This window comes from Coturnix japonica, chromosome 9, assembly GCF_054131305.1.
Source record: "Coturnix japonica strain WE chromosome 9, WE-NBRP24, whole genome shotgun sequence".
Classification (NCBI taxonomy): domain Eukaryota; kingdom Metazoa; phylum Chordata; class Aves; order Galliformes; family Phasianidae; genus Coturnix; species Coturnix japonica.
Window position 1 is genome coordinate 530142 of NC_140671.1, and position 27497 is coordinate 557638.

Consider the following 27497-nt stretch of genomic DNA (forward strand, 5'->3'; position numbering starts at 1 on the left):
CCCTCGCACCGATCTCATTGGCGAACACCCGATAGCGGCTCGCCCAATCCGCGCTGCGAATTAGCGACGGCCGCTTTTCCAGTGGCCAATGGGAAGCGGCGCTGCTTTGGCGCCCACTTTGAGCGGCGCGGCCATCGGCGCCGTTCCCTCAGCGCTGCGCTGCCGCCATGTTCGTCACCGACTGCCGCCAGCAGTTCTACGATGTGATCGTCAGCCAGGTGCGGCAAGGCCGGGACGGGCCGGCTCCGGGAGCGCCGGGACCGAGGCGGCTGCTCCGCTCCCGTGGGGCTGTGGGGGGAACGGGCCGCGCTGTGTGTGAGGCCGGGGAGGGTTGTGTGCTCTGCAGGCCGCGCTCTGTGCTCTGCAGGCTGCCGCGTTCCTGCTGCTCTTTTGTTTAGCAGAGGCAGCTCTAGATTTGCCTTTAAAAAAAAAATTAAAAAAAAATTAACCTTTTTAAAATCTCTTGTTAACCACCGCAGTGTTGCACGCCCAGACACTGGATCTCGTACTCTCTTTAGTTTACCCTCAGTCCCGCTTTCCTCTTAGCCTGGTTTTGCCCCTCGGCGATCCGCGTCCTGAAGCGGGAAAGCTTCTCTTCCCTTCCCTTCCCTTCCTTCCCTTCCCTGGGGCGCTGCGCTGCGTTCTGCCCGTGTTACTTCCACAGTCCGTGCGATGGAAAGTGTTTGAACCTTAAACCAAAAGCTGAGCTACCTGGACATGGGCTGTACCAGGCGCTGCCTCGGTCCTGTTTTTGCTCCAGGCTTTCTTAGTTCGAGGCCGTTCAGATGCTGTACTAGAGCTGTGCCTGTTTGAGGCACACACAGCGGCTGTGGAGCTGCCCGGCCCTGACCCGGTGCCGCAGCGCAGGGCGCCGGGTGCTGTGATTGCACGGGCACTTTTGGGCTGTGATTTCACCGCTTTAAGCGGGGCTGCTCGTTGTTCACATTTACTGGGATCCAAATGGTTTATTTTGCTGCAGTGCCTGTTTAGATCCAGTCCTGTTCCATGCTTATAGTGATCTCTGCTTCAATTCCTCCCTTTCTCATCCCACGGTCACTCATTTCATGTACTAGCTCACTAGATCTGTCCCCTTTGTTAACATGTTAATACTGTTACTCTATTATTTTTGCAGAGGGTTCTTCTTCTTGTGGCCTCAGACGTTGATGCGTTGTGTGCTTGTAAAATACTCCAGGTAAGTGTTTGTTACCTCTGCGGGCCAACTCAAAAAAAGTCACTGGGATTCTTTGAATGGGTTTGAACTCAGAAAAGGGGAAAAGTTGAAACTGATTCTGTGAAACGTTTTCTCCATGAGTCCCAATGTGGACACGCTGTAAGCCGTGCTGCCACAGCCGCTGTCAGCTTGTCAGTTTGGCCATCTTCAAGATAAAGATGGGTATGAAATGGAGTTGTAGCGCAGTGCAGTGATGCAGAAGGGATTGTTTGGCGCTGTAGCTGACAGCTGTTTGCTTCATTTCAGGCTTTATTTCAATGTGATCACGTGCAATATACACTAGTCCCTGTGTCTGGATGGCAAGAACTTGAAACTGCCTTTCTTGAGCATAAAGATCAGGTAAAAAGAGAAGCTGCAGCTCATTGTGTATAGAAATTTATTTCTGTCCTTTCCCCAATTTAAAATGGCAGCTCTTCGTGTAATTATATTATTTCTTACCTCAACACAGCGGTTAAGTTTTAATATTCTGCTTCCAAATTTGTTGAGGTATATATATTTTGTGATATATGTTTTTTAATATCAGCTCATTTCTGATCGGTTCAACTTGAGCTCACACAATTTTGGGATGTGGAAGTTGGTGGTGCTGGATGTCCAATGTCTGAACTTAAACATGGTCTGTTGTCTTGCACGTTTTTTCCTTCTTAGGGTCATGTTGGTTTTGGCAGCAGTGAGTGCTCTGTGCTCTTGTAGAGGTCGTTGTAGTCTTCCATGTTTCCCACTAATTAAAATGAAAAATGTTTGTTTTGGTTCTGTTTGCAGTTCAAACACTTTGTTTTTATTAACTGTGGTGCTAATGTGGACCTGCTGGAGATCTTGCAGCCTGAAGAAGACACTTATTTTTTTGTGTGCGACAGCCACAGACCCATCAATGTAGTGAATGTTTACAATGAGACACAGGTGAGCTGAGCTTTTCCTTCAGCTTGTGTTGTAACAAACTGTGTGTTCTGTGGGCTGGGGGTGCCTCAGTGCTGTTCTGTGTGTGGCAGAACTGCTTGCAGTCAGGAAATGACCGTTACTGATGCAGATATCCAGTAATATTGGCAGAGCAAAAAAACTGCTGTTTTGAGCTCCTAAAACATACACTGTTAGTGCTGTGATGGCTGTCTGGAGAGTTCTCTTCCTGCAGCTCACGCTGGTACAAATCAAAAGATAAGCGTAGTACGGTGTGTAACAGCCTCAAGTTCTTTCATGCCGTGCTCTAACTATGATTTCATTGTGGAAAACGAATGCAGTTTCTACTCTTACGCTGGATAAATAAGCACGGTCTTCATATAAACACAACTACTGCTTCTTAACACTGGGGTGGATAACAGCCAAAATGAGTTTTTGGTTTCTCTTTTGAAGTATCTGAAGCTTTCGCATTTGTTGTTTGAAATGGTGCTTTGCTGAAAAATGTGCCTTTATTCTCGCTAGATTAAACTGTTAGTTAAACAAGACGACGATCTCGATGTTCCTGCTTATGATGATATCTTCAGAGATGAAGAGGACGAAGAAGAGGACTCAGAGAATGACAGCGATGGCTCAGAACCGTCAGATAAACGCAGGCGTTTTGAAGAGGTTTGTTTCTGGTGCTTCATTTTCTAAGATAGGAAAATAAGCCAGACATAAGAAGTCCTTGGAGCAGATTAATTAACAGCAATAACATATTGGATCTGGTAGAAAATTAAGTGTGTGAGTAAAAGATAATTACTATGACTTTCCCTTGCACAGATTGTTTATTTGAGCTGCACTGAAGTATTTTCTGCTTATCAGAACATGTTTTGAACTTAAAACTGATTACACATGTAGTGCTGTCCTCATGTAATTGCTTAACTGAGGAGATCAACCTCTGCTTATGTGCTCTGGGCTGCTGAGTAATTCCTCTTTTAATGAAGATCTAGTCACTGAAGTAACTGGATAAGTGCTGATTTATTGGAGTGTGTTGTTGTTGGTTTTTTTTTAGCATTTTAATGTCCAAATTAATTTGCAGGAGGTAATAGAGAGAACAATGAAAAGGCGACAAAGGCGAGAATGGGAGGCACGCAGGTGAGCTTCAGGTTCTCTCTGTGTTGTGCACATTTGTCTTTTGCTTTGTACATTTCGGTTCTTTGTTTCCAATATGCTTTAGTTTTAACTTCCTCAGAAAATGGAAAGACTTATTTAGCATATATATATATATATATATATATGTATATATAAAGCTAAAATGCTTATATGCTTATAAGGAAGATAATTGTCAATAGTTTATAAATAGGAAGAGCAAAAGCTGCAGAGCTTCACTGTTAAGCAGCACTATTATCTTGTCTAAGGATAAAATCTGGGCCACTTTCTTTTTAATCTCAGTATTTTTAAATGACATGATCAGGAAAAAAATAAACAATTTGAGAATTCAAAGATCTTTTTTTTTTTTTTTTCTTTTTTCTTCTTTTTTTTTTCCAGTTTTATCTTTTTCTTACTGCTAAAATGAAAAGCAATTATTTCACAGCTCAGGTTTATCATTTGAATTGGATAAGTCTGGTTTTCCACTTAGTCAGACTTATTTTTTCTTCTTTTAGACGTGAAATTCTTTTTGATTACGAGCAATATGAATACCATGGGACCTCAGTAAGTATCAGCTTATTCTCCACAAAATTACAAGGTGCCACTGTAATTCTGACATTGGTTGCTTTATTTAATACAATTTGTAACTAACTAATAAAACTTTATGTAATAGTCTTTATTAGATATGGTGAGACACACAATCAACCAACAAGCAGTTTGCCTTAGCAGTGTAAAGTTTTCAGGCTGTGCACATCTGTTTCTCCTGTTATTGAATTAGAGATGTCCCAGAAACATCCCAGTAGGCTGGGACAGCAGTGCCAACTGCATGGCAGTGTGCAGTACAGTGTTAACAGCAGGAGAAAAAAGTTGGAGGAGAAGCATTAACATTTCTGCTGCTTGATATCTTTGATGCTAGTATAGAAAAACTAGTAGTGGATTTTTATTTTTATTTTTATTTAGATTTTGGAAAAGTACCTCTATGCCCCAGAATACTTTTGTGAAAAGACTTGTAAGGCATCAATTGGCAAAGTTAAGTTTTCTGTTTGCATAATGAAGTGCGAGCTTTATGTTTATTTGCTCTCTCTTTTTGCTTTCCTTTCATGTAGTCTGCGATGGTGATGTTTGATCTGGCGTGGATAATGTCTAAAGATTTGAATGACATGTTGTGGTAGGTTTCTGTTATCGTTTCTTGTGAAGGCTGTAAATAATTGTACAGTAAAGAAGTGAGATTTTCCAAAACTGTGATTTCAGCATGAGATAGCAGCTTATTTCCTAAAGCAAATGTCTGTCTTAATTTGGAGGACCCAGCTGCACAAACCGATTAGAAATAACCGTGTACAACTTTGTTACCAACTCCTATGCCCAGCTGATGAATCATGTTTCTGCCTCATTCTGTTACATACTTAAATATTTAAATATAACACACCTTCCAGGTTTGCTTGTTTTGTTGTTGTATTTTTATTTTTTAACTTGTTTGTTTTCCCAATTTCAGGTGGGCAATTGTTGGCCTAACAGATCAGTGGGTCCAGGATAAAATTACTCAGTAAGGAAGCTTTTTTCCTTCTTATTTTTTTGGAGCAGCTAATAGCAATTAATAAAGATCATGAAATGTTGGAATTTAATGTTGTTGTTTTTTTTTTTTTAAGGATGAAGTATGTGACTGACATTGGAGTCCTGCAGCGCCACGTGTCTCGCCATAACCACCGCAACGAGGATGAGGAAAACTCCCTGTCAATTGACTGCATGCGAATAGCATTTGAATACGAGTATCCTTGCCTCAACTCGGCAAAATCAAACTGTGCCTACTTGGTGCACCCCAGCTGAGTTTATGTCGAGGGAAAGAAACCCCAAACCGCTTTGCTGCTGAAATCAGAATTAGAAAAAAAAAAGAAAATGTGAATGTCTTGTTGAACACAAGAATCTTTCAGTACCTCCCACAGCTTCATTTCAGCTTAACTACACATTTAGTTAGATGTCAGAGTTTCTTGTCTTGCAGTGTTATTTGTAGCTGCATCTTTTCACAAAGATTAGACAAACACTGTATAAGAGCAATTGAAGGCACCTGATAGTTAGAGAGTTCTCTATCTTTCTGTAACTTCAGAGAATGTGTATGCTTGTATTTCCTATAATTCCTGTTCAGTCTGCGCCTGGCACTTTATCAGCACTGGTCTCTGTATGAAAGTCTCTGTAATACTTCATACACCTCTGCTAACCTTAAGCTTTGGTCAGTGCAAGGACAGAAGCGGCTGCAGGAGTTTTTGGCTGACATGGGGTGAGTTTTTTTTAATAGTGTGTTGTTTTTCAAATGTGTTTGTAGGGCTCTGAGTCAGTTGTGGAGTCTCTTTGAGTTGAGTTGTGCCACTTGTGCCTTACTGTATGAAGAATAATTCAGCTATATGCCCTTACTTGAATAATTGATTTGGAAATGACTTATGTATTCTTATACCTTCTCTTCAATGTCTAGAGCAAAACAAGCTCAGTTGGACTTTGTTTGCTAAACTACCAGATCTTAATGCCTTATGAAGGCAAGGAAGAATATTTGTTTCTTCTGGCTTTATCTATTGGTAATTTTTCCTTCTGTTTTCAGTTTGCCTTTGAAGCAAGTGAAACAGAAGTTTAATTCTATGGACATGTCTTTGAAAGAAAATCTTCGGGAAATGATAGAAGAATCTGCAAATAAGTTTGGGTAAATTGTTTTACATACAAGTGATTTACCTGAAAATATTTTTGGTTAAATTAAAATGTTTTTATATGAAGTGGATATAATGTCTCCTTCAAAAAAAAAAAAAAAGATAAGATAAAGTAATATTAGACTCTTTGCAAATGTTAGAGCGAAATTAATCTTCAGGTTCTTAACAATAACACACTGAGGAGATAATATTAACGTTCACCAGCTGAAATTGTCTATTTTTATCTCATTTTACAGAATGAAGGATTTAAGAGTTCAGACCTTTAGCATTCATTTTGGCTTCAAGAACAAGTTCTTAGCAAGTGATATAGTTTATGCCACAGCTTCTCTCATGGAGAGCATAGAGAAAGAGGGGCCTGAAACAACTAATTTCATTAAAGCTTTGGACAGTCTCTCCAGGTACAAAAATTCTCGTTGTTCTTTTGCAATTTTATTTAGGGAATGTGGGTTAAATATCTAAGAGATGCATTGATGCTTCATAAGAGATAAAAGAAAAATTAAAGAAAATATCCTCAGGGATGGCATTTAGAAGTGTCCCACTTGTGCATGGAAAAGCTTTACATTTTTATATAACGACATTTTTCCTCTGTCTTTTGCAGGGGTAACCTGGACAAACTGCACCAGGGGCTGGACCTGGCCAAAAAGCAGTTACGTGCCATTCAGCAGACGGTAGCCAGCTGCATTTGCACCAACCTTGTTATTTCCCAAGGGCCTTTTCTTTATTGCTCTCTCATGGAGGTCAGAATTCTGTTTTTCTCCCATCTCACATTTCAGTGTCGTGTTTTGTCTGATTTGAATAATGTTTTCCTAACTTTGGCTCGATAAGGATGATGCCAACAGAAAGTCAGAAGGAATCTATCTATACTGTTCTGTCCTCCCATGTGTCAGTATTGACATCTGCTCTGTAATTCACAAAGAAAGAATCAGTTTTCCCAAATGAGAGAACTTAGTTACCAAGTAAAGAAGGGGATATCAACCTCCTTTACTGTAATGGTTCTTCTTAGTGTAACTGGAACAATGCAAAGCTTTTAGCTGTGTCAGTGGGTATCAGAATTTAAATCAATAAATGGAACCGTTGCCATGTGTTGTAATTGAAATAATTCCTGTTTTCCCAGGGTACGCCAGATGTGAAACTGTTTTCCAAACCAGTATCTCTGTGCCTGCTTAGTAAATACTTGCTCAAATCCTTTGTTTGCTCTGTAAGTAAATCAGGTTTCATGTAACTTTTGGCCTATGTAATAGTTATTGTTCTGCTGGATACTTACAGTTAACAACTAAAATGTTTTCGTATCAACTTAAAATTTTAAACGTTTTTTTGCTGATTGTTTGGGTAATTTTAGCACCTTTATGAATTCTGTTCCTGGGGAACTTCCTAGCACAAAGAACCTTTCTGATTTCCAGACAAAAAACAAGCGCTGCAAATTACTGCCACTGATAATGGCTGCTCCAATGAATGTTGAACAGGGAACGGTGATCATGGTGGGGATTCCTCCAGAGACAGAAAGCTCTGACAAAAAGAAGTAAGGATGTTGTTTAAAAGATCTTACTAGAGGTATCCATATGCTTTTCCTGTCTCTGAGACAACTACATCTTTCCTGTACCTACTTACTGGCTTGACCTGCATCCTTCTTAGAAAATGCTTTTGCTTCTAGTATATACATGAGGTACTTTGAGAGAGGACATACACTTTCTCCAGCTCCCTTGTACAGTTTTTTTCCTCCATCTTAACTACTTATGTATTTAGCTTAAGAGAGCTGTGGCTCTTAGTGGGTGGTGCCTTCTAATACGTAACCAACTTTGTGTTTTATCTTGTAGCTTTTTTGGAAGAGCATTTGAGAAAGCTGCTGATAGTACCAATTCTAGGACTTTACACAACCATTTCGACATGTCCAGTGAGTAATGCCATCTTTCATTTCGTATAATTCATTCACCCTGTATTCCTTTAGGGGTCAGTGTTCACACAGGCTCCATCAAGCAAAATGAGTGTAGACAAATTACTCGTTTCTGTATGTCTTGGATGCAAATGTGAGATCATCATTCCTGAGTCTAGGATAGATACAAACTGCATCTTAGTTTGCTGATCTTTTTTTTTTTCTTTTCTGTTTTTTAAGTCATGTCTGGTACAGAAGTGAAACTATGTAGCAGGGGCTTGCTTGTCATTTTGAGACAGTGTAAAGGTTGCACAGGTTTATGATTTTCATATGTACACTTTATTTGCCATCTACGAGGATATCTGTGAGGGCTTTTCTGTTTAGCAGCCAAGCCAAGTATGGTATTGATGTTACAAGGTTTATTCCTGACTGACTCTTTGAAAAACAAGATATTTATGCAGTGAGATTCTGCTTGCTTTGTGTTTTAGCTCTACACATTTTGATTGTATTTGCACATTGAACGTAAAACAAACTCTCCTAGGTTTAAAACATGGTGACTATGTTTTGTAGTGAGCACCTAGCAATGTGAGTTTGCTGGAATGCACAGTGCATGTTGTGTTTTGCCCAAACAAGTGGTTTCTCTTTTTTCGTTTTTTTTTTTCTTAATGCTGGATGGGAATGTAAATAAGCACAGTAGGAATCAACATCCTTTGTATGATACCTGACATATCTTTCAGTTATTTGTATCATGTAACAAAGTACTTTATATTTTAGTAATTGAATTGAAAACAGAAGACAGGAGCAAATTTCTGGATGCACTCATCTCTCTCTTGTCCTAAAGGTAAGACAGAGTAAAAAGGATTAATTCAGAAATTTATTACAGTTCAAGTTAGTAACCAAATGACGTTCACATGTTATCTGTAGAATGTTCTAACAGAACACAGCAATTCCCAGTGAAAATAAAGAGTGAAGGTAAGGATTTCTTACAAAGATGGTTGTTTTTCTTCTGGAATTGAGGCAGACAATGTGTGAAAAGAACTTTTTTTTTCTTTTGAGACATTTAAATGTCACCATTTCTAAGCTGTTAGAAATTATTCTAGCTGTTTGTGGCTTTTCAGTTTCCTTGTAAAAGGAGCAGCTGAATATGTTGTGAAAGGAAATGGAGGTATTAATTAATTGTGATTGACAGTCCGTTATTGACTTTTTTTCTTTCAGTTCTGATAGTTTGCTTGAGCTCAGGGCAGAATCTTGGTCATAGGATTACTGTTCTTGGCTTTGAAGTTAAAGTTGTTTGCTATTTGTGTGGCACTTTTTGTTGGTTTTGTTTGTTTGCTTTTGTTTATGATGTTGACAAGAGTGTGTGAATGTACATTCACAGGCCTAACCAAATGGATATTAATCTATTGGATATTAACACCGTAATTTCTTTCTGCTCGCTCAGAAGTTAGAAACACTGAGTCAATAATGGCAGTTGTTTGTTAGATGGCATTGCCATTCACTGGGATTCCTATGCCTATTTGTTTCTTTATGCTTCAACTACAGATTGTTTCAGATTGTCTTCTGGCCTTGTTATGTGGTGGTGCTTTGTGGTTCCTTATGCTGGAAGCTGAGGATCAGATGCTCTGAAGTGGTTTCAGATGTTCCAGACTTCGTAGTGCTGCGATTATGTCATCTCGCTTTATCTGAAATGTTCCGATACAGGCCTGGACTTTTGATTTTGTGCTTTAGAGGTTAAAGGATTTCTAACCTGAGCTCACAGATGTTGGATACTGCTTCTTTGTAAGGACTCAATCCTTGTAAAGGCAAAGTGCCTCGAGTAGGAGAATTTGTACATGGTGTTTCTGTTCATCAAACCTACTTTTATTAGTAGACGTGCGCCTTTGATATTTAGTGGTGGGCTACCAACAAAAATAGGTTTTAAATAAGTTCCATATTTAAATGTTCCTTTAAAACTACCCTGTATGTTTTAAAATTCTTTTTAAAATGACATCTTGAAAATCTTTTTTGGTGCTGTCAGGCTGAAGCCTTGTGCTTCGGTTGAAATAGCTGTTTTGTGAGGCAAGTTTTAAGGTTTTAGGGATTTGAAATCTGTGTCATGTACTAAGAAATTGCCTGTTACCAGATAAAATCTGTGGAATCCCAGTGCCAGCAAAGCGTTCTTAGTCATGCATTGTGATGCTGTATTGTCACCTGTAGACTAGCTTTGGCAATAACTTTTCTGGGAAGAATCTAAAACAGGATGATAACTGCGCGGACTGTAGCATTGTAACTGTCAGCCTAGATCTCTTCAGTTCCATAACAGAAGCTCCGGTTCATTTTAGTCGTATGAGGTGGTGTTATATTCAGTCTTATTTAGACTTATCCTGCTGTACACTGGTGTACATTGTAAATGTTTGGAATTGTTTTTCATCTTGCAATGCTTGCTTGAATTCTGTATGACTTCAATGTATTATAATGACTATGTAAAGAGTATATATCATTACATTGTACTTGGTACAGATTTTTATTACAAGTTTATTTAATACCAAATGTGATCTAGATGTAGCCAGTGGAAATCGAATTAAACTATATTTTTATCCAAACAGAAGGAGTTATTTAGTGCTGTCTTTTGATCTGAAAAATCAAATCTTTGTGCCACCTCGTAGTAATGGAAAGTTGTGCTTCCTAAGTTTTAGTGCAGTGCGTTCGATACACAGCACAGTTCTGTGACTGATGAGGATCTTTGCAAATTATTACCACTGTTTTTTTATTTGAGGTTTTGTTATTGCTGTTAGTTTAGAAAGAAGGTGTGTGTGTGTGTGTGTGTGTGTGTGTGTTTGAGTTGGTGTTAGCAGGCAACTGTCATGTCCTTTATTGGCCTTTATTGGCTCCTTTATTGGTCGCTGGGTTTTTTCCTGCTTTTGGTTTTTAGGGTCTAGCTTTCCCAAGGTGGTTTTAGAATTGATCAGCTGTTGAGCTGATCCAGAAGCTGTCAAATGTGGCCCAAAATTGGTGAGGAATACTGAATGTTACATAAAAGAAAATAGTTATGTCTATGTGGAAATTGGAGTATATCTCTGTCAGTGGATAAAAAATGTGCATGTCAACAATTTAGAATACGTGAAGTGTCAGGCACTTTTTACGTAGCTCGTTCTGTGCTATAGAATTTGTAAATGAATGTGTTAATGCTGTTTACTTGGAGAATCATGGTACAGGAAGATTCAAGCTGAAGCCTCCCTCATCATCAGAAAAACAGCCCCATTCAGCAGTGAAGCAGCTGGAACGGCACAGTGAAATGCTGCCGACTGGTTCAGTAGTCACTTCTAACAGTTAAGTTTTGGCCAGAGTTTCCATGCCAAGAATTCTTAACATCTCTTCATGAAGAGATTATTATGCATTTGATTTATTTGTCCAAATAGAAAATGTGGCCCTGACATGTCATTCTAAAAGAAATAGTTAAAGCACTAAGAAATCGGCTTACCCTCTTTAGATGTATGGTGGCATTCCATGTCTGAATGCAAACAGAAACATTCCCTGAGGATTATGTTTGAGCTGCAGTAACTCTTTTTCTTCCAGTGTGTTTGCTATAAAAATCAATGCTTTAGATTATTTCTGTTGCTCCCACTCTAATTTAGAGAACAACAAAAGTATGAAAGAAACAAAACCATCCTTTAAAAAGTTTGATGTTGTAAGGAAATTAAATGTACCAAAGTACTGAAGTGTCTGAACAAGCTGACTAAATCATGCTGTTCTTGCCCAGTGATTCATGACCACTTAGACATAATAGAGATTACACAGTAAGGACCTCATTTGATTGGAACTGAAGTGTATTCCCTGCCCCAAGAATCACAGGCAGTCAGCAGCCCTGTACTTACCAATGTTGAGGTTGTGTAGTGGTGAAAATTAATTCTTACTTTCTATATTGCTTTTAAGAAAAAAAGGAAAAAGTACTGCAGCTTTCTTGTATGAATGAAGTACTGGGTTTCTACCACCTTAAACATAGATGTAGCCACAGCGAGGGACCAGAAGGACACTTAATCTGAATTTTGACATGTCTAATGTCAAAAACAGATGCTAAGGTACAAAGAAATAGCATGATGCTTCCTTCCGCATCTCACAGCCCTCCTTCCCAAGGACATCCTGATCCAGATGTGCTTTCTGTGGATTTGGTGCCTGTCAGTAGTTATCTGCAAACTGGGGTAACTTCCTCTCAGATCCTTGTAAAGTTTTATCCTGTGTAATACTGTGTAGGGGGCAGACATACAGCCTTGCCAATTGTTGGCTTTTTTGATGCTTTACAGTCTTTGCCTGTTTCCTCTGTGCAGTCGTCATTTCATAAACCTCTTCTGTGTTCCCCGCGGTTATCTCTTCTCAGTCTTGAATAATGACAGCCTATTTTTTCCTTTTGCTGCAGCTGTTCTGGCATCCTGATTGCTGTTGCACTGCTTTAAGTAATTGTCAGACAGACCAGAAGGAAAATTGCAGGCAGTATTTGAGATGCAGGTGCACAAGGCCTATCAGGAGTGTAATGATATTGCCAGCTTTCTCTTCCTCTAACAGTTCCTCATGTGCTCCTTTTAACTGGTACCGTACTGTTCTGCTATCTGATGCTTTAATGGATGTAGCTGTTGTAACCCCAGTTCCTCTGAGCTGACTGGTAGGCTGGCAGTGCTCCAAATGAGCAGTTTTCTTGCTGTGTGCATCACTTCTCAGCCATCCAAGCAGAATGTAACCTGGTTGGTGGTGGTTATTTTTTCAAATCAAAGCAAGAGTGCAGTTAGTTTTCTTACTGATAGTAAGGAAAATGTAAGAAAAAAATGTCAGAGACTCCATCACTGAACAATGCATAAATAGATGGAGGGAGTAAATTCTGTTGACTTGGTGATATAAAATAGCAAAAAAGTGAAAAAGTGCTTGTATCCAGCTTTCTAGCTCCATAGGTAGAGAAATCCCAGGAAGCCTGACAGAGAAGTCTGGCTTGTTGAAGGGAAAGAAAACAGTGAATTGTTAGTTTATTTACATGGAAAAATTAAAGTCTCTCTTGGCTCTCACATACCATTGTTGGCTTCAAGGTGGTACTGAAAGTTCCCTTTGGATTGGATTCAAGGACTAAGGAAAAAATGCTGCCCAGGGTGGAGCTCTAAGTACAGTGCCACCTCTATGCACAAGCTGAGTTATAAACACTTTCTTAGCAGGAAATGTTACAGAACACTCACTAGGGAAAGAGAATGATGTGAGCCTTAATTTCAAACTATTCTCATTCTCTTCAAGCATTTGACTTTTGTTTTTTTCCAGTGCAGAAATTTATGAGCAAGCCCAAGCATACCTCATGTACTAACCAAGGTACAATGTACATGCAAGTGAAATCACAACATAGCTCATTCGCTTTCTGAATTCGGGTCTACTTCATTAAGTCTAGGTTTTGTTTTTCTTTCCCTGACTCACCTACAGACCTCTCCAAAGTCAAAACAGCTTTGTGACTTAAGAACTGTAGGTAATTCCTCTGGGTATTCCTTGAGGTTAACTAGGTTACCTGTATTTGGTAAGTACTATGATATTCTGAGTCTTCTGTTTTCTTTTCAAAAATAGTTTCAATTGAAATAATACCTTCCCAATCCTTGGACATAAAGCTAATGTTCCCTTACAGAAACAGCTGCTGTCTTTTTAACTGTGTAGAGCACTCAGTTACCTCCCCTCATTGATACAGCACGTCTGTTTTTTCAGTCCTCGTGGTGTTGGTATCTCCTTCCACTGTTTGGCTCGGTGGAATTTACTTTCATTTAATCATTCATTTGCAGCATGTCAGTGGAAAATTGGAGGCACCTGCACTGGATTGGAAAGAATTCACAGGGACATTCAGCTCTCTGTGCTTTTATTTGCTGGAAGTCACCAAAGGGCTCCTGAAATAATTATGCCATTAACGGTTCCCTCCTGTGTGATATGAAAGTGTAGCTAGATCACTAGCCTATACGGAAGGTAAAATAGTGTTTTTAAATGCCACTGTGATCACCACTGTAATTCAGGATTCGAGTACCACGATTGCAGAATGTATTTGTCAGGTTATATTGTCTTATGGCAACTACTTGCTGCTAGTAACTTCATGTTTTAATGGAACTGCTCAGATCTCTAAGGGGCCTGATCTATGCTTTTGAAACCATCTAAGCTGGCTTAGCGAGTGCTGTTTTATTATTGTTACTAGGAATTAGTGAGTTACCTTGTGATGATTACCTGCTTTGTGGATATTTTTACTTAGTCTGTTTTGAAGGATGTCAGTAAGAAACTTAGTGCTTCTAAGATCCTGCTGCTTTGTATCTGCTATTCCAATTGTCAGGAATGTTCTCAAACTGAGACAGACTGAGAAAGGAGAAAAAAAAAACCAAACCATTCTGAACCATGCAGTTTTCCTTGCCACCTGCTTGTTCTTTCTGCTCCCGTGAATTATTGCTATGTGTGTGTTTTCTGTCTCTAATGTTAATCTAAGCTGCTTCCTATTCTTCCTACTAGCAATCTAAACCTCCCTCAAGGTAAGAGTTTCTTTTCATTTTGTTGTAGTTTGTTCACACCCACAGAAGCAGTGTTTGCTCATGCATAGGAGTAGGTATAGAGTTACCTGCTTTGCAAAGCCAGCGTGTGCTGCTTCATGAACATGAAGACGGGGGAGAGTATTGTTTCAGATGGTTCCACTTGCAGCGTAGCTATGTAAATAGAATAGCTGATAGCAGTGTTAAGGAAGGAGTAGTTAGAACAATAACTTAATGAACATGTTCTCTGTGAGAGACTTCCTCCTTGCTGAGGCTTCTGAATTCTGACTCAGTCCTGCGGGCTCCTGTTGTAGAACATCTCTTCAGCAAACTCTCTGGGCATAGCATGCTGTCAAAGGGAAGCTTTCCAACTGTTGCGTAGAAACCTGAGAAGAGAACCTGAAAAAGACTGAAAATGACAGGGTGAAACACAAAAATAGAAAACAAAGACTAACAGGAAAATAGTGAGTAACAATGGAGGGTGAGCAGTAAATCCGGCCTGCCTTTCTAGCTCAGGAAGGTGTCTTGAAATCTCTGTTTCAGGGCACCCACTGGGTGGTCACCAGAGCTCTTTTGAGTGTGTGAAATGAAATGGAAAACAATAGCTCAGCAGCAATTGCCTTTTTTCTTCTGATGAGGTGTTCCCTGAATTACCAGCATGACTCCTTCTTGATTTAGCAGTGAATACAGCCAGGCATTTCCTGAAACGACAGCACTACACGGTGCTATTAGAAATGCTAAGTGAAAGGTTCTGCTGTGAATAACGAAGGAAAGGAAATAGGATACAGGAGCTTGTCCCACTGAACTGTCTCTGCAACAAAAGGGGGAGTGAAATATAGCACAGCTGCACAGGAGCCTTATAACCCAGCATTAGAGTCCTCACCTCTTCTTTGTATAAACAGATGATAGGAGGAAAAAGATCTGTTTGGAAGAGAGGTTTATTTTTGGAATCGTTAGAAGCTGATGCCAGCATTGTTTATGTTCATCACTTGTTTTTTTTTTCTCCTATTATCTGCTAAACTCTTTTAACTCAATGTTTTTCTATGGAGACTTCTTGCTGGTAAATGTAAATATTGTTCTTGGCCAAAGTCCCATTTTGATTAGCCTCAATGCATCTGCTGTCTCTAAATAACCAACAAGTGTTTCTTTTTCAGAAAAGATTTCTTGTCCACACCTTTCAATGATGGCCATTCTGTACATGGCTCCAAGAGTGCTGCCTTGACTTGCCAGAAATTACACAAAACTTGCCACACCTCCTCCTCCCCTGATTACAGCCCCCAGGAAGAAAATGTGATGACCTCTCATTTTTTGATATTCAGCACATTTTTGTGGTCTTTTATTTAATTAACTTCTGAACTATTTTCATTTCCACCTCACATTCTCCCTTCAGCAGTGTGGATGTTAGAAAGAGCACCTCTGATTCAAGTGAAAAGGGAGATCCCAAAAGATGTTAATGTTGCAGATCAATTAGTAATAACAAGATTTGTGGTGATTTTATTAGGTGAATAAATGAGCAGTATCAAACGTGTCAGATGCAATCTACTTACAGCAACTTATGCTGTTGTTTTTTTCACTCCAATGTCCTATCACTTGTTAATTACATCCTTTTATTTATAGGACAAAAAACTTGTATGTTGCTAAGATGCATCCTAGCCTTCCAGCTGTCCAGGGCACCGACAATGTCACGTGTAGAATTATACATGCTATTTTCTAGTCTGTTGAAAAAAACCTCCCTATTTTATTTCTTTCCTTTTCTCTATACTCATCAGAGATAAGACCGTTCTGTTTGATTCAAACTCATTTGCGAGATCAAAGAATAAAGTTTGATGGCAACTTAAATCCTCTGTGTCCTGCCTGCTCGTGCCACTGTACGGTGCAGCAAGACAGTGATTACACAAAGAAAACCACTGTTTGTTGTTCTCAGCCAGCTCCGTGTCCCCAGCCTGTCTGCTCCTCACCACGAGTGCCAGAGCAGAGGACAGGGCTCGAGCACTTGGCTGCTGGGTAGTGACAGTCCCTCTGCAGCTCCCACTCAGACCTGCTGATGTTGGAGAGTTGTGTGCGCCATCCATTTGATGTCTGGTTGTTCTCACCTTGCTGCTTCACAACGGATCTCTGCAATACGTTCCATTGAGTTTCATCCTTTGTGTATACTTTGCTTATTGTTCAGTCTTTCTAAGGTGTTGTGCTCTGACTCTCTTTGGAGACTTCTCTGCAGCTTTGTCCACCCTTGTGTTTTTTAGATATTTCCAGGGTTGTTGAGGTGCTTGGCACATATGTGTGTTTGATGTGCTAAACCTTACAAGGCCTTTGCTGTTTCATTTCTTGCTGTACCATCCCATGGGACCAGCCCTTTCCCTAAAAATAGCGCTTGGTCCATATTGGTGTAGTATACCAAGATTGTCTTTATGGAGGAACCATTTCCATGTATGTGAAATGCTACTTTTATTTGAACTGTTCAGATTCCTCTTCCGTATCATATACTGCATATCAAATCTATGGAAGTTAAGAGTTATCTAAAATTGGTGTTTAATGGAACAAGTAGACCTTCTCAGTTGGATAAGTCAAAATCAGGAGACAAATAATTTGTGGGTTCAAGAATATAATGAAATTGGGAGTAGATATAACATTTTAAAACCTGTCTTGAATGTCAACATGGTTAAATGTCAACAGCGTAACAAAAATAAAGTAGATGTAAACCATTTCAGAAACAAACACAGTGACATGTATTATGTTGCCTCGATCTTGGCAGTCATTTCTAGTGAAATAATAGGAGGAAATGATAGAGAAAAAAAATGGTGAAATCATACAGCAGTCATTGGGTATTCATGTGAGTCTTCTGTGCTGAGATAATACTTTGGTTTATTTGTGTTATGGAATGAAAGATTGCTGTTATAATTGGAAACTGTAGAAGGTTTTGTAGCTCAGGCTAAAGGTTATCCAGGCTGCTGCAACAGATATCCTAATTCTAACAAAAGATAGGCAGTGCGGGCAGAACATTACAACTGGAAGGGTAATCTAAAAATATACAAAGAACAAGAATTCTGCCGTGCTAGGCACTTGTTAGAGCTGATAAGAATTGTGATTGTTGTTTTTCTGCTTGTTCCTTCAAATATGTGAAGCTATACTGAAACCAAATCATGCTGCTTGGAGATTTCATGTGCTCTTGTCCAAGGGGGAATATTTTTCTTTCCAGAGTGATCTCTTTTGTGCCCAAGTAGCAGCATGGAACTGATTCTAGTTGGAGTATTTGAGAGTGAGAACAGAGTTCACAGGTGCCTACGTATGGTCTGATTAATTGCTGGAGTATCTGGAATGTGACAGAGATCAGTGACACTCAGCTTCCATCAGCTTACCTGGATGGCTAAAACTTTAGGAACAAGGCTGGTTTTGGTGATGTTCAGTGCCAGGATAAGAGGAAACAGCTACAAACTGAAACACAGGGAGTTCCATCTGAGTATGAGGAAAACCTTCTTACTGTGAGGCTGGCAGAGCACTGGCACAGGTTGCCACAGAGGCTGTGGAGTCTCCTTCTCTGGAGATGTTCAAAACCTGCCTAGTTGTGATCCTGTGTGATCAGAATTGCTTTTGAGAGTTATCTGTTGTTTAAAATAGCTGGGTTTTACAGGCAAACATTTACTTTTGTCCTCCACTGTAAACAAACACGCACTGGCTTGGCTCAACTGTTCTGTCTGCGTATACCAGAGCACCTCCCTGCACCACGCAGGCAGCCTGGCTGCACCAAAGAGGCCCTCCCTGGACTTGGTGCCACAGGGAACAGACCCACCTCTATTGCTATCCACAGTAGCACCAAGGCACTTCAAGCCTGTCTAAACCAGATATATTTTGTCCTAAAGAGACAGTGGTGTGAGTACACCTCAGATGGGCTTTGGGAGTATCTTGTAACTGCTATGGACCTCATCAATGAATGGCCTTTGTCATTTAAACTGCTCTGAGGAGGATAGGAGTATGAGGAGCAGATCTTTTTATTGTTAGTTTCTGCCTGGTTTTCTAGCTAAAGTCTTTTTGTACCGTTCTGCCCTGGGCTTTGGAGGTCTCTTAATTTACTCTCAAATCGAGAGCAATTTAACATTATGAAATTGCAGTTTCTTGTTGACAGCTCTGTTGCTCATGGAGTGAAGTGCATTTCTGCCAGTTTTAAAAGCCATACCTCAGGACATTGTCAGAGTGCCTGAGGTGCAGCTGGAATCAATGTGATGAGAAGACTGGTGCAAGCCTTGGGCAGCTGCCATGTAATGCATGTGCTTCCCTGCAAAGCCATGCTGCTTGTTACCTCTGTGTGCCAGAGTCTGAGTTGAAGCTACTACGTGCTGAGCTCTGGGAGGAGGGGGGAGCTTGAAGTCGTAAACAAAATCTGAAAATGCCACAGACAAAAGACAGTGTTAAGTTGATTCATGGCAGAATGTCTCAGTTTGTGTCTGGAAAAAGAAAAGGTGAAGCAAAGCTCGTGTAACCAAGCAACTGCAAAGCCTTTGCTGTTGCCATGGGAGGTTTTATCAGTGACACAGTGGTTGAAACTGTCCTTTTCTTGTAACTGAGGTCTGTGATAGGAAGAAGAAGGGCTTTTCTAGGCAGACTGCTCCTTCCTGCAAAGACTCAACAAGCAGCGGATTGGAGCAGAGACACACACACAAATATATGCAAAAGTCTGGTCAGAATAAGAACAAGAGGACGTTGTTACTTCCAATATAAAGCCATGAGACCTGCTTGAGGCTCTGCTTTTGGAACCATTTTGCTTCCACAATTAGTGCACAGGTAAAACAAATACAGTGTTTGACTTGAAAAGAGGATTCAGCTGCTGTCTTCTGACTGATCTAATACGGCAGAAATATTTGCTGTATGTTATGAAGTGGACTTACAAAAGCAAATCCTCAAGCACGTACTTAATTATTTCTTAGTACACAAAGCAACAATGAACAGGGTGCGTTGTGGGTATGGAGTGATCATGAATATTGCATGAATAGATTGCTGAGTGTATGCAGGGATGTGACACTTAGTTGTGGTGTATGGCTTCTGTTACGCAGAAATCTGATTTAGCAGTACAGATGAATGGACTGGTCCCAGTTTGAGGAAAGTTGGATTAAGAGAATATTTATTTGCATTGTGGTTTGAAAGATGGCCAAAGAATAAGAGTAAATAGCTCATATAGTATTGAGCTGAGGAATAGATTTACAAACACAAATCTGGAGTTACGGTGGTTTCTCACTCAAGTAAAACGTTTCATTCCTGTTCCAATGAGCAGACATCTCTGTGCAGGAAAAGGAAACATTTCCTTAAACATCCTGCAGCAAACGTGACTGATGGAGCTTCCTTTTCCCTTTGCCTGGTGCATTTCCCCTCTTTACACAGACAGGATCTAACCAGATTTGCAGGCTATGAACCCAGGTTACTTTCAAATTCATAACTGAAATGTTCCATTTAGCAGGACAAAGGCCAGGCCAGCAGACATCCTTCTTCCAGCCCAGCGTGTGCACAGCAGTAGGAGGGTGGCAAGGAGCTTTTGTTAATCTCAACCAAGCTGGCAAGAATGCTGCAAAACGAAGGCTTTGAAGATACTTGTTCTTCATTCTTAAAGCAGCAGTTAGTTCAAGAAAGCATAAAAATCTTGCAAAAAAAAAAAAAAATATTGAAAGACCTCCCTGGCAGCCACGTAACTTCAGCAAATTCCCCCGCTAGTAATTAGCCTCTGCACTTTCCTTTAACAGACATTTTTTCACAGGTTCTGTTCTGATGCAACCGTGAAAATGCTTTTTCCCCAGCTTGAATGCACTTCTTGACAAAAATGGATGGCGAAAAGGATTTAGGGTATCAGGTCAGGCTGGGCCCGATCCAAGCAGCAGTGGGCTTTTTTTCACCCATCTATTTTAAACTGGTAGGAATTGAAAGCTTAAAGGACTTCGTGCTTAGAGCTGTTCTGCAAGTAGTTGGGACTCAGTCCACTTCCTAATGTGCTCACATCACAAGACCAACCGCTGCCACTTGCTCTTTTGTCTGAGCTTCAGTGGGGGGCTGAGGTGCCCAGGGCGGCACAAGGGAAGGTCCCACTTGCCCAGGGCTGAGCCAGCTCCCTGCAGCACTGAGGGGAAGGGAAGGCTGCTCCGTGGGCACTGCTCCCACTGCTGAGCCCAAACCATCCCCTGCCTTTCATAAAGAGCGACTCCTTTTGGGGGTTGGTTGAGATGTTTTTATTTTTATGAGGATTTATAAATATAAAATCAAAACAAGTGCTATAGAACTTTATTTCCATTGGGATGAGGTTCAGGCTTTCAGTTCCTAAGCTTCAGGACTAGATCTTTGCTCTCAGAAAACAAAACAATGCAAAAGAACCCAATTTGTGCCCTGAAGCCAGCGATGGTGGTAGCAACGTTCACATGGGTGGTTGTTCATTTTGTTTCTTGTGAGGTGATGCAACACATAAGTATGCTGAAGGATGAGATAACGTGCAGTTATTCTTTTGAATGGATGTTGTTGGACACTACCCTATGACCTGTGGATTTGACACATCAGCAACGAGAGATGTTTAGGATTGGATGAGGGTTTGTTTACTAACACATACACAGTTAGCACTGGCTTCTTCCATGAGGTCGGGTTGTGCAGTTGTTTCAGATTTGGTTTTCAGTGGACCCAGCCCTGACATGTCATGAAGCTATCAAGAATTTTGGCTTGCTAAAATGATTCCATGTGGAGGGCTGTGCTTCTCTCTGTCCCACCCCCTGCACACCATTTCTGATGTGATGGTAAATACCTGCAGGGAACAGGCAGAAATTCTGCTGTCTGCTCAGTGCCCAAATCCAGCAGCACTTTGAAGGCTCAGAGGTGAAACCCCACGCAGGCCAACCTGCCGGGCTGCGGGTTATTGGTCATTCTTCCATTTGAGACAAATCCCATTATTTTAGCAGATCGCACCAATTCAAAGTGAAGCCTGCAGGATTCGAGCTAATATCCGCTGACTCTCCTTTCTTGTCAGCAGAGGGCTGGGGGTGCTGTGAGGTGGCTGTAGGCAGGGGCTGGCTCACAGAGACAGTTGGACAGTAGCATTTAAAATACAAAGAAAATAACTGTGAAACAAATAAAGGCACCAAACCGTTATAGCCAACTTTGGTAGATTTCTTGCAGAATATTATGCACTTAAATACATTTACTGTTTACAAGGTGACACTGGTTAAAAAAAAAAGTTGCACCGATGAAATATGGAGTATTTCATTCTTGTACCAAAACTACATATCCCATCATAACAACATCTTAGGTTTTATTTAATTGCAACCTGTACAAGAACGGCACCTCTTTGTAGAGCAAAGCTGATCCCGGACATACGGTCCCACTTGCTGTTGTCTGCGGGGTGCAGACCCTGCAATGTGTGTGCTTGAAAACAAAAGCAGTTATCTTAATAAGGGGAAATGTTGTGCTCAGCATCTGTGTTTGTGGGGGCTTTAGTCTCTTTCCTCTTTCAGATCCGTGTATAGATTGGTACTGCTGGGGTTTTAAGTTTGCTACGCAAAGCAAGGACAGTCAATGTACATCTGTCACAACGCCCAGGAATGGTCAGCCTGATGTCTGAGCATCAGCAGGGACTGTAAGAGTCAGTGCAGAGCGGGGGGTGCTGTGGGAGCCCTGTGTACTCACAGCACCGTTCCCCTGTCCCTGTTGGCAGGGGGCTCCTTGTGGCAGCACGGTGCCGCCGCAGCCTGCAGCAGCGTTCTGTCTCAATTTGGTGCTACAAGGAAGGGGTTTCACCTTCTCAACAGTTTGTATGAGAGCATCACACCACCCCTCTGGCACTTCTGTTGGTGTTGGGTTTTTTTGTGTGCAGCATAGGAGGGAAAGGTACGTGTTAATAATCCAGGCTGCTGTGAGGTTTAACAGCTCAGAAAGTGAGTTACATTGCCCAGAGCACCATCCTCCTGGTCTGCAGTGCAACCAGGAGCTGTGAGGGCTGTAGCAGCCATAACCTCCCATCTCCCCCCCCACTGCACGGTCTCAGTGAAGATATTTGGATAAAGTCTTCTAGCCCGATTAATTAAATTAAGGCAAGTGCAGGTTACCAAAGTTACAGTGGGGAGCCGAGCATGTGTATGTCCAGCTGAGCACATGTGATTCAGAATTGGCAGCGAGCAGCGCTCAAGAAGGCCACGAAGCCTCTGATAGCCTAAGCATCACGAGAGGGGGAAAGATGTTTCCAGTCTCCTGTAGCACAGACGAGGGGCCAGAGGGATGCCCTGCTGGGACCGGGGCACTAAGATCTCCCAGGTCTCTGCATTTAGTCCTCCTGTAAATGGCGACCTGCAATGAGTTCGTATTCAAGTACAAGAACAGAAGCTGACGGGGAAGTGATGGAGAACCTGCAGTAATGGGTTTTGTTCTCTGCTAAGCAACAGCCGCTATCTGAAATCACTTCAGAAGTCTCAAAGGCGCACAGAGCAGCGCGCTTCTTTGAGGGCCCAAAACAACGGAACACAATGACGAGCCTTTCTCCAAACGGTTATTTGCCTGCATGAATAAGGACCGAGGTTAGGACTGTCTTTCAGATGGGAACCCGAGTTTAGTTGCCCACAAAGAACAAAAGGAAAAACCTGAACCAGTTAAAGCCGTGGCAGAAGTCAGTCAGCTGCAGGTTTTCAGGACACAGAACGAAGAAGGGAAGCTTCTCCTCCCCGGCAGGGCACGCACGGCGGCCCGGCAGCGCACAGAGGCACCGGCGGCTCCCCAACACTCCCGACTCCGCTCCAGCATCGCGGCGGTGCCGCTGTCCGGGCTCCGGGGCGAAGGGCGGCGCGGCTCCCGTGGGCCGAGCTCACCGCAGTCGCTCCCGGCCGGCGGCGCCGTCTGTCCGTGTGCCCGCACGGCCGGGCGGAGCGGGCGGCCCCGCTCACACGTAGTTCTTCTTGTCGTACTCGCCGTTGGAGGTGGGTCGCCGCGGCGCCGAGTACTTGACCGGGAAGGAGGTCTCGTCGCGCTGCGAGCAGGAGCAGCAGCAGATGAGGCAGCCCCCGAACAGCAGCAGCGCCGTGGCCGCCCAGCCGATGTACAGCGCGGCGCCCATCTCCCGCTTCTGGGACGGCGGCACGGAGGGGTCGTAGAAGTCGCTGATGACGATGTTGGCGAACCAGCAGAGCGGGACGAGGACCAGGACCCCGCAGAGGATGTAGATGGTCCCTCCGGCGATCACGATGCGGGATTTCATCTTGCCGGGCCGGATGCAGTTGGTGCACTGCGCGCCCACCACGGTCACCATGAGCGCCACCAGCCCCAGCAGCGCCACGATGACCGTGAGCGCCCGGCCCGCCTGCACCTCGGGCCGCAGCGCCAGGATGGAGTCGTACACCTTGCACTGCATCTGCCCCGTGCTCTGCACCACGCAGTTCATCCACAGCCCCTCCCAGATGGTCTGCGCCACCACGATGTTCACGTCGATGAAGGCTGACACCTGCCACATGGGCAGCCCGCAGGCCAGGATCACCCCCACCCAGCCCAGGATGCCCAGCCCCAGCCCCAGAATCTCCACCGCCGCCGAAGTCATGCCGCCGCTGCCGCTGCTCCTCGGAAACCTGCGGGGAAAGAACGGCGGCTCCGCGGCTCCGGCCCCGGGCGCAACTGCCGAGCCGTTGTGAGCGGCGCCGCGCCGGGCAGCGCTATATGAGCAGCCGCGGGCGCCCTCCCACCGCCCGCCCCGCTCCCGGCCCGGCCCTTCCCGCGGAGGGGGGACCCTGCCCGGCCATTGGCGGACGTTGTAACCCCCGCCCGGGGAGCGGAGCTCCGCGCAGCCCTCAGCCCTCGCTCCGAGGGCTCCTACCCCGATGGACGAGCGCTGCTCCGCTCGCCCCCCACTCTCCGCCCCTCACTCCCTGCGGAGCTGGCAGGGAAAACCTGAAGGATTTGGGCCAGTCGGATTTCTTCCTTTTAGTGCCGCTATTTCTACGTTCCCTGCCTACTGATTAAGTCCACTGCTAACCCTTTGCATGGGTCTTGTCGGGGTGCACAGCGGCGTGGGTGACCCAGTTATCAGAGCCGAACTGATCCATTCGTAACAGACTGACCGGCCAGATCATATGTATCCACTGGGCACTGTGACAGGGAAAAGTGTAAGCCAGCAACAGGAACCACCCAGGGAATGAAAGGGTTTTGTGCAGTCGAGTTTGCACACCATCTATCTGTACCACAATTAAGGATAATTAAGGTTAGTGGTATCAGTCAGGAAAGTGGTTTGATAGCAAAGCCAAGAGCGAGGCAACCTATTTAGATATGTTGCCATGAAGATTTCCAACTTCACTTTTACTGTTTAATTGCTCAAGTACATTTGAATCTTCATGGTGTGTCTACAGGCTCAGCATCACAAACAGAACTTTTGCAAGAGGTTCCATCATTAGTCCACACATCATTGCAGTATCCTCATGGACCACAGGCGTCCTGCAGACACATCTTGATTCAAGCCCTGGTTCATTCCAGCAGTCTGCCTGCCCAGCAGCACACAGCCCGATGGGCTGGCGAGCATCTGTGCTTAAGTGCTGCTGTTACAGCTGCAGGAGGAAAAGATCTCACCTGCTGCCTCGCTGCGCTCACAAGCAGCTGCAGTCCGGCAGTGCTCTGCTGGGTGTGTTGAGGGGGCTCGTTTTGATATCAGCATGGACTGCTTTTGTTTCTCTTAAAGAAGTTAAAATGTTGTAAGCAAAACTGGAAGTTCTGCTCGCTGGGCACTGAGAACTGATCTGGGTAGATTATTTGGTTTCATTTAGCCCAAAGGATCTTTCTAGTACACAGGAAATCACGGAGATGAAAAAAGGTTTGTGATGAAAATGAACAAGTCCATGTGTGAAGCAGAGGAGCAAGAAATGATAGGGCAGAAGTTAAAAGGATCACAGGTATCAACAACTGAGGACATGACCAATGAGCTGGCACTGAGCGATGCCCTGCCTGCATCTGGCAGAGCTTTGAGGAACCTTGTGCAGAGGTCCCAAGTGCTGGTAGCACGAGGATGGCGGATGGTCACAGCCGGTGGGACGTGGCCTTTCAACTTACTGTTATCCCAACAGGAAGGTGAAATTTAGCCACGAGACACCCAAAAGAATGAATCAAAAGATCATCAGCTTTGTGGAGCATCGTGATGTGGACATGGCAGTCTGTGACAGCAGCAGCCTGTCGTCAATTAGCTCTGACTGAGGAGCTGTAAACATTTCTAGCATGGAAAACGTCTTCCTAACAGAGGCTGCCTGGTAAATGGAGCCCGGGGGTTCTCCTCTACCAGCTGTATATGAAGTACGTACAGCCTACTTCAATTATGTAAAACAGTGAATTCCAGCCTGCAAGTCCAGCAGGAATGTGTGACTGGGGCTGTGCTCTGTCAGGCTGAGGCTGCTTGCAGTAAGTCAGCAAGAGGGGACTGTGCAAATGAACTGACCACAGAGACAGAGATACCTCAGAGGTGCACAGGAGGAAACCCGGAAGGCAAGCTGAGACTGAGCAACGTCTGTATTTATGGTGATAATAACAGTTATGTAGAAACCTCAGAAGAACAATTAAAAAGGGGGGGAAGAAAAGCCAGTTATCTTAGCCTGGAAGCACAGGGAAGCCCCACCCTTGCCACTTGCCCAGGAGCACAGAAATGTAGTTTCCTCTGATACGTGGCCTATGTGCTGCCCAGGCACTCGTGGGGCCGTGCAGCTGCTGGGGCTGCGTGCTGGGAAGGGAAGCAGTGCATGGCTTGTTTCACCTCCTCAGCCCTCACCCCACCTTCACCTTGTACCTGTTACCAAGCAACTGATTCCTCCAAGTCACCTAATCCATGAGTTTTATTTCTCTGGGGCAGTGCATGCTTAGCAAACACAGGGTAAACCAACATTTCTGCTTAAAGAGGCATTTCCATTCCTGGCACAACCGCTTCTTGCGTGTGTTCCCTTTTCCTACCCAGGATCTGCCTTTTATCCTGGCCACACCATTTATAATTATTCCTCAGTGCTGAAAATGAGATCTCTTTGTGCAGGCTCCCAGCGCTCACTGCTCCAGTTCCACTTGCAGGTGGCTTCATGGACACAGCTGTGGGGGGGCTCAGGACCCCCTCAGCATCATCAGGCTGTGACTTCTGATGGTGTTAATGTCACAGCACTGGGAATGAACTGAAGCTCCCCAGAATGAAAAGGTTCAGTTTCTTAAAAGTGAACACAAAGCAGCATTTGCCTGGGATATTAAGTAAATAAATCATTACTTGTAACTGAAATCCACGTTAATAAAGTCTGCATTCATCTCAATTCAAAGACATGATGTTCTTGAAGCAAAGTAAGTCGTTAACAAATTACCATTTATGTTACCACATCCATTACTGTTCCAGTTATGTATTTATTAAATCATCCTGGGGGGATGCAGAGGGGGCTTTGCAGCCTGTGAAAATGGGCGGAAGTGGTATTCAAAGTGAGAACAATGCACAGAAACCATACTATAGTGAGAGGGGCTTTGGGATTAGAAGCAATTGTGTGTTCATGCTTTTCCTGACATGATCAGGACAAACACCAGGCACAGAGTAACTGGGAGGGCTGCTGAGGGGCTCCAGGCTCCAGGGTCCAGCACTGATTGTGCCTTTGTGTGAACCCTGGCCCATGGCACAGAACTGCGGTGCCCAGCCCCAAAGCATTCTGCTGGCTGTGTTCAGACAGATTTGCCTTTTGGGACCTGAAGTATAGACTGCTTCTGCTCCGTCTCACTCCTGAAATGTTAAGCATCAGGAAGACAAGAAAATGTCATTTGGTGTCAAGCTTCTACACACACATTGTAATCATATTGTTTGTGTGGATGTGACAGGAATGAGTCAAAAGATGAAATCAAAGATCTCAAGATGACTTACCATCGCTTTTGAATCAGACAGAAGCAAAAGTGAAGAATCAGGAATCCTATTACAGATAGATCGTTAATTAAGTTATTCTGTATTAGTCAAGATTACTCCTTTCTGAATTATCCTTCAAAATGAAACTGTTTCTCCCAGAAAAGAATTGGTTGGAGCCTGAGTTCACGTTCTGTGCCTTGCAGAGAAGTGGGCCTCCATGAAGTCCCTGCACAGCAACAGCGCCAGCACATCTTCAGGCCAGAGTGACACATCAGAAAGTTGAGATGTAAGAATGAATCCTTGTCAAATGATGGGCTGATTACAAAATGAAAGTACAGGATTTCCCCATCAGATTTAT

At 43.1% G+C, this 27497-nt stretch overlaps 2 protein-coding genes across 6 annotated transcripts; one reads left to right on the forward strand and one right to left on the reverse strand.

Moving 5' to 3' along the window:
• The first annotated feature begins 114 nt into the window (after positions 1 to 114).
• CDC45 (cell division cycle 45) lies at positions 115 to 19771 on the forward strand. Of its 5 annotated transcripts, none has more exons than XM_032447919.2 (19): positions 115 to 218; positions 1133 to 1192; positions 1478 to 1570; positions 1991 to 2128; positions 2645 to 2788; positions 3201 to 3256; positions 3766 to 3814; positions 4357 to 4418; positions 4743 to 4793; positions 4897 to 5016; positions 5391 to 5522; positions 5838 to 5936; positions 6177 to 6338; positions 6539 to 6677; positions 7055 to 7138; positions 7341 to 7459; positions 7755 to 7831; positions 8585 to 8651; positions 19754 to 19771. In XM_032447919.2, exons 1-18 carry the CDS (start codon positions 168 to 170, stop codon positions 8647 to 8649), a joined length of 1701 nt encoding a protein of 566 aa, XP_032303810.1. In that variant the 5' UTR covers positions 115 to 167; the 3' UTR covers positions 8650 to 8651; positions 19754 to 19771. The 5 variants fall into 5 exon arrangements, 3 of the variants coding, with proteins under 3 accessions (XP_032303810.1, XP_015733012.1, XP_085411581.1); XM_015877526.2 differs by lacking the exon at positions 19754 to 19771 and adding an exon at positions 9353 to 10392; XM_085555455.1 differs by lacking the exon at positions 19754 to 19771 and adding an exon at positions 8735 to 8790.
• Positions 19772 to 20492: 721 nt separating this feature from the next.
• Positions 20493 to 26562, reverse strand: CLDN5 (claudin 5). The gene has a single exon (XM_015877569.3). The coding sequence runs from the start codon at positions 23846 to 23848 to the stop codon at positions 23198 to 23200; it is 651 nt and encodes a 216-aa protein (XP_015733055.2). The 5' UTR covers positions 23849 to 26562; the 3' UTR covers positions 20493 to 23197.
• Positions 26563 to 27497: the final 935 nt, after the last annotated feature.

Excerpts from the sequence above, each read along its gene's own strand:
- CDC45 (XM_032447919.2), top strand. The coding sequence starts at position 168 with ATGTTCGTCACCGACTGCCGCCAGCAGTTCTACGATGTGATCGTCAGC. Across the intron at positions 4,794-4,896 it reads GTCCAGGATAAAATTACTCA|GATGAAGTATGTGACTGACA; the intron begins GTAAGGAAGCTT and ends TTTTTTTTTAAG. Across the intron at positions 7,832-8,584 it reads CAACCATTTCGACATGTCCA|TAATTGAATTGAAAACAGAA; the intron begins GTGAGTAATGCC and ends TTTATATTTTAG.
- CLDN5 (XM_015877569.3), bottom strand. The coding sequence starts at position 23,848 with ATGACTTCGGCGGCGGTGGAGATTCTGGGGCTGGGGCTGGGCATCCTG.